Source organism: Rhinoderma darwinii, chromosome 9 (genome assembly GCF_050947455.1).
Source record: "Rhinoderma darwinii isolate aRhiDar2 chromosome 9, aRhiDar2.hap1, whole genome shotgun sequence".
Taxonomy (NCBI): Eukaryota; Metazoa; Chordata; class Amphibia; order Anura; family Rhinodermatidae; genus Rhinoderma; species Rhinoderma darwinii.
Window position 1 is genome coordinate 54,627,520 of NC_134695.1, and position 15,837 is coordinate 54,643,356.

The 15,837-nt window shown below is 41.1% G+C and overlaps 1 protein-coding gene across 1 annotated transcript in view; it reads left to right on the plus strand.

Annotated features, from left to right (window-relative positions):
- The window catches only part of BBOX1 (gamma-butyrobetaine hydroxylase 1), a 65,074-nt gene that overhangs the window by 16,363 nt on the left and 32,874 nt on the right, over positions 1–15,837 (plus strand). The window contains exon 4 of the mRNA XM_075837003.1: positions 7,077–7,275. Within this exon, the coding sequence (XP_075693118.1) occupies positions 7,077–7,275 (199 nt within the window). The remainder of the gene's footprint in view (positions 1–7,076; positions 7,276–15,837) is intronic.

Below are 15,837 nucleotides of genomic sequence, written 5' to 3' on the forward strand. Positions count from 1 at the left end.
CACAGCCCCCCGCTAGAAATCACCACCACCTGTAGTTAGTGCCACACTTTCCTGTCCCCGTTTCAGCGCTGTCCTCTGCTCTGACGATGCAGGCCTGGTGTCTTCTGACCAGGTCGCATCCAGCAGAACAACGCAGGCAGCGCAGTGACGTCATCGCACCGCCTGTATAAAAAAAGGCTGAATGTCTGGGAAGGGAACTGATGTTCCAACGCCTGGCCAGCGATGTCAATGGAGGCGGATACAATTGATTTCGATGTTGTTTTTGCCCTGATTCGTGGAAAAATGGAACAAAACTGTGATGTGGTCTTTGGGCGGCCAAGGGACCCCCCCCCCCCTCCGGAGCCTCGGGCCCTGGGTGGCCGCCCATAGCGGACCTATGGGGATCCGCCACTGTGTGTTCTGCTGGGAGATGACCCACTGCTAAAGGTATCTCTCCCCCTATTGCCTAATACAGGGAGGTCAAGGGAGATAGCTTTAGATAATTCGGATAAAGAGTTGACACAGACAGCTTTGCACTGACAGTAGATAAGAAACCTATAATGCTCCCATCCTGATTATAAAAGTCCTATGTGTATGGTTGTGGACATGTCTGACTACTGGAAAATTGTTTTAAAAAATTTCTCAATGGCTAGAGTTATTCTTATTTTCCCCAAAAAAGAAATTGGCCTGTGGTGTATTGTGCAGCTTGATACCACCCATAGACATGACAATTGTATGCCAAAATTGGCCAGAGGATGAAGCAGATGGAATCATAAGTACATGTACAGCTATCACTCAGAATGCAACATCAATTAGGTAGATAGTACGTGTCAAATAATATCCACATGAATGTCAGGACCCAAGTTTTCCCAGCAGAACATTGCCCAGAGCTTCACACTGCATCCGCCAGCTTGCCTTTTTCCCATAGTACATCCTGGTGCCATATCTCCCCCAGGCCACCTTCTTCTATTGAACCATGATCCAGTTCTGAAGCTCATGTGCCAATTGTAGATGCTTTTACGGCGGTGGACAGAGGAGCTGATTGGGCCCTGGTACCGATTTTGCATTGTGGCCCGGGAATTTATAATTACCTGTCTAGGCCAATTGATTTTGATGGTTACTATCCGAAATTGAGCTGTATCTTAAGTGCTGACTGAAACTTCATTTGAGTAATACAATGATGAATGTTAGCACCTTTAAGTAAACTTACATTCTGTATACCTTTGTGATTCATCTAATTAGTCTTTGAGTCTACGTCTTAGACGGTGTCATACAGAAGTTTGAACTTGCCTTGAGGGCTTTTACTTTAGGAAACAAGATAAAAGAAAAATCACAGACATTATGAAGTTGTTAATACATGTAGTCTGCATGTGTCATACTTTCCAAATTGTTCCAGAGAAGTATGAGATGTCAGTGTCTGTGGGTTTTCAAGGTTCCTCAAAAGTCCTTTCTTCATTCGTATTGAGAAAATTACAAAAGACGTCCGTAACTTCATCCAACCACGAAAGAGTTGACATTCAACTTTATGGACACATCAGCAACTTACTGTTATTCTAGATTAATTACTGACATAAAGTCGGAGAAGACTGACTGTCCGCAATTTGTCTACATGCCAGATTTGTGAGGTTTCTTTCCATTCATTTTTCTTTGAACTCCTGGCATCTACAGTATTCTTCGTGCTAAGGATCCGGTTTAAATGTCTTGTCATTATTAAAATAAATGAGTCTTGGCCTCCAAATATGAATCTATATTTCTTACCTTAGTGTAAAAGCTCCCCCAATTAAATTTACTCCGCTATGCTCTGAAGGCAATCTCTGAACTTTCTATGAATCTCCTTATCATGTGGTCTGTAATAACTTCAACCATGTTAGTATTTTAAGAACATTCTCATTTCTTACCTATTACCAAATGTTATAATTCTTCCCTCCTGATTGTGGTGTTGCTTCTTAGGTTCTTCGAATTTCTGCATTTTTAAAATTTACTAGGGTTATGGAACTTATGATCAAGAACCTGTTGATGAGGTCATTCTTTTTCTAGCCATCAGTGAGCACTAAGAAGACTGATACATTAGGTATCATGACTAAGTGAATCTCAGGGCAAAAGCAAAAAAATTTGTTTTTTCGTTTGGGTTAGGATTGATCTCTCAATTCTCAAAAACTCTTACCTCAGTGCAGCTATCAGGATTTCTCCTTGCCGGTTTCCTCTCGACACCTCAGAAACTTCCCAGAGTGTTGTCCTAAACTTCCCAGTCATCTATACACTGTAAACCAATACTACTTTTACTGGAATCTGAAATATCTATCTGATAGGGTATTTATTTATAAAGAGAAATAGCAGATCATTCGACTACTCTATGCAAGTGGTGGGTGCATTATTTTCCTAATAAACTCTGAAATGTCTGTATGATGGTCTCCCAAGGTTTTGTGGTGGGAAATTGACTGGACTGAGATTAGTTCCATGTTTAGTACTTCTAAACTTTACTTCTTATGGAACTTTTATTCACATTGTTGGTAATTCAGGTTTATTAACCACCCGAGTTTGATGTATTGACTATAATATACTGCTAATGGCTGAAAACATTACTACAATGTATATTTCCTTGTAATCAACAGGGGTCCTTTTTATGAATGGAACGGACATGTGTAAACCACAAAAAATCAAAGCTTCCCTAAGATAAACAAGTATATACTGCTCCCATATTCCTAGTATTTGCTTTACCAAGTAAACATAAATAAGCAATGATCAACATATATTTCACCACATAGAATAAACTGTATATGTATTGTATATGTATGGGGACTTCCAACAAGCAATGAGTGGCATCATGTAAATAAATGGATATGGTCGCTTTTTAAAAACGGCCTTTTGTACATTTAGCAACACAAGTTCCCATTACTACTTAAGAAATAGTCATTTTAATTAAATATAAAAATTTACTTTAGGCTCTTTTCACACTGGCGCTGTGTTCCTTTCTAAAGGGGTTTTGATTGTTTGCAGTAGTATTCTTGCTGTCACTAATACCAGAAACCCCATGGAAACCTGATGGACCCAATTATAATTAAATGGGCTCAATAAGGATTTGATGGGATCCATTTGAAAAGGTAATAACCATATTGTGAGTGGAGACTTAAATGTTGACTTACCAATAAAGTTCATGAATCTATTATAGCTCAAGGTAAGCATATTTTTCAGGGCACCACAGACACCCAGTTTGATAATAATATTAGGTATATCCTTTTGTTATGTTATCATCATCAAGCAAAGTTTTGTCAAGTGTTGACAACATACTGACCCTTGTTGGAATTATCAAGCTCCTAAATTAAACGTAATTGTCTTTTTAGAAAAGCTAGATCTTCAAATAATATGTTGAAGAAAAGAGTCAGCCTGGTCATTCATGGTTCAAGTGGAAGAATAGTGATGATTTGGTCAAGGGTCCTTTTTTTGTTTTCTTTGCTTCCCACGGTACTCTTAACAAAAATCTCTAAGGCCCGATGCACACGAATGTGCTTTTGCGGCCGCAATTCCCCCTATAATCCACGGGAGAATTGCAGCCCCATTCATTCCTATGGGGCCATGCACTCGACCGTGGTTTTCACGGTCCGTGCATGGCCCCGGAGCCCAGACCGCAGAAAGAACGGGCAAGCCTTATTACGGCCGGGCTCATTGAAAATAATGGCCGCGGCCATGTGAACGGCCCGCGAATTGCAGGCGGCTCGCGGCTGTCACTCCGTGGCCAGCCGACCCGGAAATCACGGCCGTGCACATGGCTACGGTGGTGTGCATGAGGCCTAAGTTTTAAGCATTTTTACATTCCTGGTTCTGCTCATTTATAGTTTACCATAAACAACCAAAGAAATACCCCAACATGTATCATTCTTAAACCTCTTTGAGACAACCACCCAAAATCACATGAAAAAAAATGGTCTTCCATAGGTGTGATCATACCAAAGAAGATGGAAAAGTATGCATAGTATATAATGGAACTGAAAACTGTCACCGCAAATCTGGTCTAGATAAAAGTGGTGGTCTTCTAAAAGAGATATTTTTTTCTAAGTCTTCACACTACTAAGTGCCATTCTTGTTTCTTGAATGTAACTTCTTTTTCTGTATAAAATTAAAGTAGTCAAAACTGTCTTCAACTTCAAATTTAAGAGTTGAAGGTAATGTATTAACCTATACTATGTGTTTTTTTTCTTTGTATGGAATTGTTTCAGTCAATGTGCTCATTAATATCAGTTTCGAGCAGTTGGTATCAGTGGTCTCTGTTCTATCAGATTTTCATTGCTTATGATGGACAGAATGGCATACTCGGCTATGCTATTCTACCTATCAAGTGAAAAAAATTCAACTGGATGAATCCCATTAAGGTCTGATATGACACCAGTGTAAGCAGAGCCTAAGCCAGTGCTCTAAGTTTTATCATTTTTGATTGAAAAAGCTTTATTGACAATCAATCGTCATCATACAAACATTACTGCAACAGTGCAAGCCATGAAACAGTAAATAATAAATAATAACAGTCGCCAAACATAACATGACAGTATAATACACAGTACAGGCTAGCCTATGCTATACATCACACCACATGCTACACTAACATTCTTGTATTCACTAAAGCCGTACAACAAAGCATTACAGACAAGTGATGGGATGGGGGAGTGGGTAGGAGGGGATGGGGGGAATCACAGGCCCGAAGCTTTATTGAAAGACAACACACAAGAAGGGAGAGTGGGGGAAAGGGGAGTATCAGTCCTCTACCTCATCGACGTCTGGGCTGTCCCAGGTGGAATAGTCTCAGAGCAGGCTGTGGATCAGCCTGCGGCAGTCCTGGACGGACAAACTCTCTCTCCGCAAAATTAGACGATTCCTGGCAAACCATATAGTGTCCTTAAAACAGTTCATAAGGCGCCAGGCCTCCTGGATTGCTCCATCCGTCTTACTCCCAGGAAATAGTCCATAAAGTACCGACGGGAACGACAGTCTGTTCCTGGGAACTGAGTCCTTGAGTTCGTGTTCCAAGGCTTTCAACAGACCCTGTGCAAAGGGGCACTGCCAGAAAGTGTGCAAAGACGTTTCCTCCGTGAAGGGGCACCTGGGGCAGTACCGGGTCTTGCAAAGGATGTGGGCATGCATGAATGACCTAAGAGGCAGTCCTCCCTGGATGGCCATCCATGAAATGTCCTTGTGCCCATTGGTCAACCTGCCAGATGACACGTTAGTCCAAACAGTCTCCAACGTGTCGGCATGAAGCCCTGGAACAGACTCCGGCAAGTCCTTTGCTCTGATGTGCTTGTGGATCATCTTAGGTTTCCACAAGTCGGGCTTAAGACCCTCCAGTTGATGCTCTCTCACAAACCGGACAACATCTCCATAGAACCAGGGGGCGTGCCAGTTGTAAGGGAAGGAGCTGTCCCACTTGTCCCAGCCAAAACCTCGCCAGTGGGGAAGGAGGAAGTAGCGGGACATGGCCTTGCCAGCAGAGCTGTTTGCTGTCCTTAGAGTCCTATGAACTCAGTCACATACAATTGCGATCCACAGCAGAGCGGGGATGTCGGGTATACCCTTCCCACCCTTGCGGGGCTCCTTGTACATAACAGTCCGCTTTACTCTGTCCATTTTCGAGCCCCAGATGAAGCGAAACACAGTCCTGGTAATGGCCCTCGAGACAGTGGCAAGAGGGGGCCATGCCTGTGCAGTGTATTGTAGCACAGGCAAGACTTCATAACGTAGGACTATTGCTTTGCCCTCAATAGTGAGTTGTCTAAGGCTCCACAGTCCGATTCTTTGATTGACTTTGGCCAAGCATTCTTCCCTCGACTTTAGGGCTGCATCTTCCTTCCCGAACCAGACTCCCAGTATTTTGATGAAGTCTGGCTTGATGCTAAATGGGTAGGAAGCAGGAGAATGCAGGTACCATTTTCCGAAGAGCATAGCTTCTGACTTCCCGCAGTTGACTTTTGCCCCTGAAGCGCGTCTGAACTCCTCGCAGGTCTGGACGAGTGCAGTCACCGAAATCTGGTCAGCGCAGAAGACGGTCATATCATCCATGTACAGCGAGCATTTGACCTCGAAGTGTCCTGGACCTGGTGCTGTGATCCCTCTGATCTCTCCATTCTGCCGGATAGACTGCAAAGAGCTCTATAACACAAACAAAAAGGAGAGGTGAAAGAGGACAGCCTTGTCTAACCCCCGACAGTACAGGAAAGGGGTCAGTCTTCCAGCCGTTCACCAGCACCGTAAATGTCCGAATACATCAGGTTAACATACAAACAGAACATCCTGCCAAGCCGCAGCCCACGCAGAGCCTTACCCATGAATGCGTGAGAGACCCGGTCAAAAGCCTTCTCCTGATCAAGATTGACCAGGGCCGCGTGTGTGTACGGCGGCTTTGCATGTAATGCACCGTGGCTCTCACAAGGGCAAGACTGTCGGTCACCCTCCAGCCAGGAATGCCGCAGGTTTGGTCCTGATCCGATGATCCGTCCAATGACAACCTTCAGTCTGTTGGCTAATACTTTGGCGAGGATCTTGTAGTCCACGTTCAGGAGAGAGATGGTTTATCATTACACAACTTCTCGATAAACTATATAATTTTTTGGTCTAAATTGTTTATATGTCCAATTCAATGGTAGGAAACATCCAACTTGTGGAAACTTAATTTACCTAATGTACAAGTGAACAAGGTTTTGTTTCGATAAAAGCCCCTACAGCACTGCTGACCTTGGATTAAAGATACATAGGGCACAAATTAGCCATAGATGAGGAGCCCAATTTATTTTATATACTTCTCTGTGTATGTTCCTGCTTTGGAAGATAGAAATTTGGTTGTTTTCTAGAAAACGATTGTATTAAAAAGTACATAATGGAAGTCATGAAAGTCATGATTGCCAACTTATTTTAGACACCTACTGTGTATTAGATTTTATGTACATAATATCATGCACCAACACAAAATATTCAATGTAACACTTCATTGTTACTTGTGCATCAGCAGTAAGTTCCCATGTAAAATGTGGTCCTGAAGTGTACGGAAAATGATCGTGTTGTTAAATTTATGTCTGGATAATCACAGAAATAAACAGGTATTTATTTTACAGAACATCAGTACTGGGGCAGTGATCTGAAAATACCTACAATGTCATATGAGGATGTCCTACGCTGTGACCAGACGGCATTCCAGTGGCTCTGCACCCTACGAAAAGTGGGAATCGTGCTGTTGGAAGGTGCCCCTGTGAAGCAAGGAGAATTGGTTACACTTGGCAAAAGAATAGGCTACATGAGGCATACGTTTTATGGGTAAGTATATACACTGTGTATTAGTGGTATATTTGAAATGGCTTGAACAGACCAGACAGAGGGATCTGAGCTTGGATATAAATATTTATCATCATTAAACATTTTTCTTAATTTACCGAAACCTAGAAAAAAATTGGAAATAAAAGTCAGTATCTTTTTATGTAGTTTGTTTACAGAGGAGTTTGGATTATATTTCTTAAATGAAATAACGTAATACTCATCTAGTCCAACATACTTCAGCAAATACCAATGCTTTTATATTCATACTTGAAAAACAAATGAAGGATTCTCACATCAGAGAAGTCCTTTCTTTGTTTCGACTTCCTACTTACTCCTTTACTTCTATTATAAAGGTACTTCTTTGAGGGCTTGTCCACATGGTCATATTAATTGTACAGAGCCGTAATACAGCACCTATAAAATATTATGGGGCCTTACTGTACCTCCCTTTGCCTCCGATTTCATACAGGGGTAAACAGAGTTTGTTCTATGAGACTGATTCAAAAAACGTTGCATGCTCCATTGGATACCATATTTTGGAGGTATATGGAGAATATGTTGTAGAGACTTCATGTATCACTATAAATGCTACATGCATGTGCCTTACATGTAGCCTAGTCTACACTATCATATGAGAAGACAAGTCACTGGCTTTCTGAGCGCATTCATTCTCAGAAGTTGCCTCTGCTGATGGCTTACTCTAGTCTTTCTATTAACTAATTTCTATTCTATGACCTCCCATTTTGCTCGATCGCCCCATCACTACATGACTATGTCCGATCAAACGAAACTCAGATAGTCCTTACTAACACAATCACATGAGCGGACAGGTCACTGCCTTCCGCGAGAGCATCACATCTTCTCTTGATGCTTTCTTTTTATTTTTTTTCATGGCAGTGTGCTTTTTTTCTATCCATTTAAACTTTTTTCTTTGATCCTGTGAAAATCCAAATGATCCGATTCACAGCAGGGGCAGAAACTTCATAGCTATGGAAGTTTAGTTTAACTTGAACTTTACTTTCTAGACAATCGTCCCCATATTATTGAGCACGGAAATCCAAAATTATTGCTACAGTAAGTATCAAAATTATTTTATTCCTATCAGCCCCTTTTGGCCCAGTTGGTTGAGGGGTTTGAAAACAGAAAACCGCTGGTACAGTATACAGATAAATACTGTCAGCAAGCTCTATAGATTTTGCGGATGTTCCTCATCAGCCGAAACTTTTGAGCTCCTACTAAGGTTAGTAAGAAGGGAAGGAAACATTGTCCTCCCTTCATGTCCTACACATGCCCAAGTGTTAGCCAGTATGGGTCCTACTAGGTGTCACGAAGGGTCTGTGGACCCACTGGGCCGTACCGCCTTGACAGTATGGCAGCTGGCCAACGGGGCGCAGGTCAATGTATATAGTTCGTATAGGGTACCTGTGGCAGCTCGGACAGTAGCAAAGCAGGCTCGGCTGGAACTAGGCAGCAGGCAGCAGGGATCCGGTTGAGGTGAGTGGAAGCATGCTCTGGCGTCTCCTGAGGAGAAGACTGGGGCCAGCACTTGCCGACTCGTGGCTGCGACTGTCAGGGGAGATTGGAGCTGACAGCCCGCAGCCACGGACATGACACTAGGGTCTTAACTTTTGCAGTCAGCTTTTTATTTTTGGTCTCAGTAGAGAGTGATTGCACTGTAGCTCTTTAATAGAGCTCCGTGCAACTGTTACTATCTCGCACTATAAATAGCTCATAGGAGCTCTTTACAGGATAATCCAGTGGAGATCCACAAAAGTGGAGATTTGCGTCAACTGGTGAAGGGACCAGCAAATGCTCTTATCTTATTTTGTTATCGACACAAGTAGCACCAGAGTTCTACTAGTTATATGAAGCCGTTTTATGAAGCAATTGTTATACAAAACATTTTAATGTGGCCCTGCCATAAATTGTAAACCGCTGAGTACTAAAATTCAAGTGTTATATTGTATGAGTCATCAGTAGACCTGCCAGAATGAACTTTCATATTGGTATCCTTGTGAGGAAGTTAATGTAGTGGAAATGAATAATTAAAATAGCCTTGGAACAGTCAGAATATTGCACCATGCTTGGCACAGCGAAGCGGCAAACAGGATATAAATGTATGGAATACCTCATCAGGGAGTCCTTTATCCAAAGCTGGGAAAAACAGAGTAAAAATAACTAAAGAGAAAAATCCTAAATGCAAAGTAAATATGTTTTATACATGTTGCTATAAACTTGGGAAAACTTTCTGTTACATACTCGAATGACTTTGCTGTAGGATGCCTATATCCAGGGCTGGATTATAGTGTAGGCAAAAGGGGCAATTGCCACCATTTAATAGCCTCCACAACACTGTCCAACTACCACATTCAACCTGCTCTAAAGATCTTTCCTAGTAGTTTGTCTCTAAAAGTTTTCAGCCCTGTGTTGCATAATATTTGGGCTTTATCATTACTATTACTCTCCATTTTCACCCTTAAATTTGGAGTGTGCCCTTTCCGTTTGGCCCAGGGCCACAATAGACCATTTATCGTGCCCTGGTCATAGAAATAACAGGTCTCATAATTGTTTTTTCTTGAGTTGAACCCCAATAGAAGTCTGTTGTACAATTATAGTGAGACTGAGCAACATTTGCAACAATTTCGGTTGGGGAGTGAATATTGATCTTATGTCATGGGAAAATTGTAGTAGAAATACAAACTTTGAACAAGAAATGTATAAAAACATAGACTTCCATTATGACACAATTCTCATCCATTTATTTAGAATAAATGGTACAATGATTGCCCTCCCCTGAACCCTTATTTGGCTGAAGGTCACCATGAAGGCCAAAGTAGAAATGTAGCAATAAGGTTACACCTCTTCACTTTACTTCATCTGGCTGCAGAGGTGGACATAGACAACATAAGGCCTTTGTGAAAGAACCGTATATGAAGCCCCTTACTGCCCAATAGTTGTCGCAAAATTGTCAACAAAGCAGTACTTTCATTCTGCAGATTTGTGAGCATCCAAAAGTTAATATCCTAACCATTTAGTTAGTTCCTAGCGATATATTCCATAACTTGCCACCATTAGAAAAGCCTTAAAGAAGCACTCCTGCTTTCTTTTTATCTTCCCTGTTTGAAAATGTGATAAAGTGCAAGGTGGTCAGGGGTATTGGCTTACCTGGTGCTGCATTTCACGGATAGCCGCTCCGGTCCAGGCCGTCATGGAGTCACGTAGTCTCCACTCTGACTCTCTAAATCCTACAGCGTCTGCTGTAGGAACCGGAAGTCTGTCTCTCACTGCAAGTATATGAGAGCCTCGATGTGAGTCTAATAGACTTGCATTGAGAGACTGATATATGGTTTCTACAGTAGACCCTCTAGAATTCAAGGACTCAGAGTAGGGACCACGTGACCCCACAGCAGCTCGCAATGGAGTGGCTACCCATGAAATCCAGCAGCAGTTGAGCCAATACACCGGACTACCTACTAATGTGCTTCTTAATGTGATACATTTTGACTGCCTATAGCCACCACTAGGGGGAGCTCATTCACTCCTATTTTTACAGTCATATAAAGTGAACTCCTCCGGCGGGGGCTATAGGCAGACAGAATTTTATAGCTTTGTGTGTGTGCAGGGAACTAAAGTATGTTGCCTATTACATAAGAAAACTAGTTCTAACCCATAATAAGATGTATAATGATATTAGATCATAGAATTTAGGACTTTTTAGGCTAAATAAAATTAAATGCTAGGAACCGGTGCAAATAACTGTGAGGGTACTATGCTTAACCTTCCCAGGTAGCTGTGTACATTATCAGGCATCTGCTGAGACATTTCTCAGACATTGAGAGCTTTTTATGGCGCCAGCATAATCATGTGCTTAAGAAAGTAACTAGATTCTTGCACAAGCAGACACGGCCTTCATTTGTGACGCTTTAAGAAAGTGCAAATTGTATTTTGATGAATAAATGTTGCCTAACTTTCCATGCTTTTTCCATTTTACGAAAGCGCTGCACATATAGCAACAGCCACAGTGACTGCAATGAATTAGCTGTAGGAAAATATTTTAGCTATAGGAAAGCATTATTAGTACGAATAATGTAACAGGCACATTATTTCTGAGTGCAATTTATTTCATTTTTATGTTATCGTTGATTTTTTTTATAGAAACTTTTAACAAGCAGTCAATGTAATTGGGAAAGAAATATTTTCCAACTGTGTGAAATCATCAAAACTACATTGTGCTGGTTTCGGAATAGTTATAAAATGCTGTATATTAGAAATGAAAGGCTAGAAATTATTAGCAATTCTTTTTTTTAGGCTATTTTTATTGCACACAACATTCTCAGTTACACTTTTTTGTTTTTATTTTAATATTAAGGAATTGCTTTCATAAAATCAACACTCGTTTTTGTAAATTTAACAAAGCGACTCTGACGCGAACGCATCTCATTGAATTTTTTGTATTGCACTCTGCTAGGTCTTAAGAGACTCATACGGGCCAACCGTAAGATGTGACTGTCGATTCCTCAAAGGGGTTGTCCGCTTTCTTTAATCTCAGTTAGATGGTTTCCCCGAAAATAAGCTCATCACAGAGTGTCCGACTGCTTAGACCCACAGCAATCAGTGTGAAAGGGGTTTACTCATGAAGACAACAACCTTCTGAAATCAACTGATCACTCCAGGTCCCGCTTTTCTAAGGCTGGGTTCACACTGCGTTTTTCATTTCATTTAGGCGTGTACATCAGGAAAGCTCCCAAAATAGGCGCTAAAGTCTCCATAGGGGTCTTTTAGTCAGACGAAGGCCAAAAAGACTGCCTTTGTCCTCCGTCTGACTAATGGACCCCAATGGAGACATTAAGCATGTACATCAGGAGCTTTCCTCCTAGCCACTATTTGTCAGTATACCACAACAAATTAGGTATAGAATAGCATAGTAGACTATTCTATTTCATCCTGCGGTTATCTTGTAAGGAAAACATATCCGTTAAACAGATACCATATTAGTTTATGGGTAATGTATAACAACGTATAGGATGCGTCACAGGCATCTGTTCAAGCTAAACATCCTGGGCTTTTCAATAACTTTTCATGACATATCCATTAAACAGACGCCATTACACTCTATGGGTGACAGATGTACGTTAAACGGATTCCTGACCGTGGCGTCCCTCAGTCATAGTCTATAATGGCATCCGTTTAACTGATACGTCATGAAAAACCTTACAATGTCTCTATTAAATGGTTTCAATATAAATCTATGGGTGATGGATGCCACTGTCTGGTATCCATCACAGCCTCTATTTAATGTATAAGCTGGGAACATTTCCTAGGGGTGTACGGTAAACGAAGGACAAACACGCAATGTGAACCTAGCCTAACCTTCGGCGAGCAGTTGTTATAACTGGGGATTCCGCGTCTGGCTCAATTAAATTAATTGCCATTTATGTAAAGCCCCTCAATGACGTCCATAAGCCCTAGAGCATGTAGATAGGGCTTTGTGAGACCACCCCTTTAATCAGTGAGAGAGCCTTGAATCTTGTAATTAATTCCCCTGCAGCGCCCCGCTAGGGGAAATAAAGCATTACACAGTTCCTATGGTTTGTCTGTGTAAATAATGGACATGCCAGGTTCTCCAAAGTGAGAGACTCTCTTTGTATCTGCTCTGGCTGATAGATGAGGGTCCTAAATTAGGGACCTCCTCTAATAATTTAGGGCTCCTAATAGTGTATTTTGAAATGGGATTTCTAAATCAGACCACCCCTTTATAGTGCTCCGGCATGCAGAGAATGATAGCGAATGAACTGTATCTGCATTTATTAGTAAAATCACTCATTAAAGTGTAAATAAACTTTTCAAAAACTTTTGACATGTCTTGGGGACATGTCAGAAGTTTTGATCGATGGGGTCGGAGCACTGAGACTGGGGGAGTGCTGTGCCGCTTTTTTTCAGATCGGCTTTCCTCGGAAAGCCAAGCGAGGGGTGTACAGACTCAGACTTTCTATTGAGCCGGTACACCGCTCCAAGGAAAGCCAAGAAAAAAAACAATCAGAAACTAAGCGGCACAGCACTCACATGAGTGATTCTGTCTCTTCAATTTAGTGCTTGGTGGGGGTCACAGTGCTCGGACCCCTACCGAACAAAACTTCTGACATGTCAAAAGTTTTTTAAAAGTTTAGTTACACTTCAATTACTTATGCATAAAAATAAGTTCAATTTCACCTTTCATCCTAGCGTTCATTGTCTGGAATATTATTTCTACCAATGTAGTAGATTTCTATATTTGGGTGACTGGCACTAACATTAATGCAAAGTAATTTCTTACAGAATCTTGTTATTATAATGATGCAGTGTAGGGAATTATTTTATAATAAATATAAAATTATATAGCACTAAAAATAATATGTTTTTCATGAATGCTTTGCTGTCTACTGTCCTGTTAGAAATGACTCATGCTACCCTACATAAGACTATATTTTCACCTACGCCATTGCATTTATCTAGTGTGCACATGTTGAAGAAGGAATGCACAGATGTATCTGTTATGAATTGATTTCCATGAATAGCCGGTACTTGATATTTCATGTGTGACGTGAAAAGGTTCCATTTGGTTTGCCAATAAAAACACAAGGTACTGGGGTCATCAACTAGTCTCATTTCCTCTGGGAATTCCAGCAATGAATACGTCATCTGACAAATTCCAGATGTCAGTAACATAGGATGTGTCCTTCGGTATCAGTAAGGGATTCGTGATTGATCACGTCTTAATGGCAAGGGACGTGATATAATGTTTAGAATTACATTAGAAGTAAAGTTTGTCTTCTGCTAAACATTAAGTAAAAAAAAAAAATGTCCGGCACACCATGATCTCACCACTTCTTTATCTTTATAAAATGTGACCCTATACCTTTTTCTATACACGCATGGCAATTTAATAGTTTAAAATGATCTAGGAAATTCAATTTAATTTGCCGTAGTGTTAGATAAAGAGCTTGAGGGTTTGCTTTAAGCTGGTTAATGCTATAAGTTTAAATTCTATATGCAGTAGGTTGGTTGGGTTGGGTATGGAGCTACATGCCTTACTATTCATTATTTTGTTTTGCTTATATAGCACCAACATATTCTGCAGCACTGATTGTCTTTACTCACATCTGTCCCTGTCCCCAATGGGGCTCACAATCTAATTTTCCTATCTCAAATACACACATACATACACAAAAGGGCCAATGTCATAGGAAGCGAAATAACCAAATGTTACTGAATATTTTTGGGATGTGGGAGGAAACAAGAATACGATGGGTAAACTCATGCAAATTTGGGAAGACCCAACAAAATCCATGTAGATGTTGCCTCTGGTGGGATTTGAACCCAAGACCACAGGGTTAACCACTGATCCTGCTTAATGTTCCCGTTTGATTTATTTTTTTTACGGAAAATGCTATCAGTTGACTTTAAGTAGCCTTAATTTCATCAAGTGACCTTTTATTTTTGAAGGCCAGAATTGCATACTGTACATGATGTTCAACTTTTTTTTACCATTAAAGGAGATCATGCTTTCTGTTTCTGTCTAAAAGGATCCAATAGAAAAGTAAGTGTTGTTACCAGATTGTAGTGCAAGACTCTAGATGAACTACGGAAGAGGAATGGTTAAGGGGCAAATGGAAAAAGAAGAATTTGGGTAGGAAAAAAAAAAACCTGTTCTCAAAATTGAATATCCTTACGCTAGTAGTGTCTACTATAATACCGTCATATCTGGACAAAAATGTAAATCAGAACTAGTAGGAAATACCGATCGTCCAATTGCCGTGATTCTGGTCTAATGGTAATGCGACAAATTTCTTAGTTTTTACTGTAAAAATTCACTTGTTCCACTTTCTATGATTTTTTGTTTTAGTTTAGCCAAAGATTAGTTGAAGAAAAAAACAACCTTAGAACTATAAGCTCCAGATGTCCAAGTGCAGCTGCCCCAGCTAGCACCTTGAGGTGAGCATTAGCTTAGACTTTTTTGGGCCAGCTAGAGCAGACACCAAAAGGGGCACATGGGCAAGGAAGCAAAGGGGCAGCTGTGAAGGGAGCACATTATAGGGTCACACTTGGGGCTGAAGCAATTCAGGAGGCAACTGTGGCTGGCACAGACTGTAAGGCTACGTTCGGATGGGGCAGATTTTCCGTGGATTTGTGGAGCGGATTATGTGACGCAAGTCTGCGGCAATTAGTATTATGTGGATGAGGTTTCTAAAAGCTTTTCCACATGTAGCAGAACAATTCTGTGCGGATATATGAGCATGCTGCAGATTTTCACAGCGGATATCACCTTTTCAATACATAGGGTATAAAACCGCCACAAATCCACATCACAATCCGCCGCAAAATCCACATGTAACAAGTGGATTTTGACGTGGATTTGCCAAAAATTTGCACCAAAACCTGCAACGTTTGTGTGCATGGGGCCTGAAGCCAATAAAAACACTGCAATGCAGGATATGTGCCATTGTAAAGGATCTGCCAGGCACAACTTCTGTGTATACGCCCATAGGTAATCAGTCTGCACCTGAGTCTATGGCTCTGAGACTG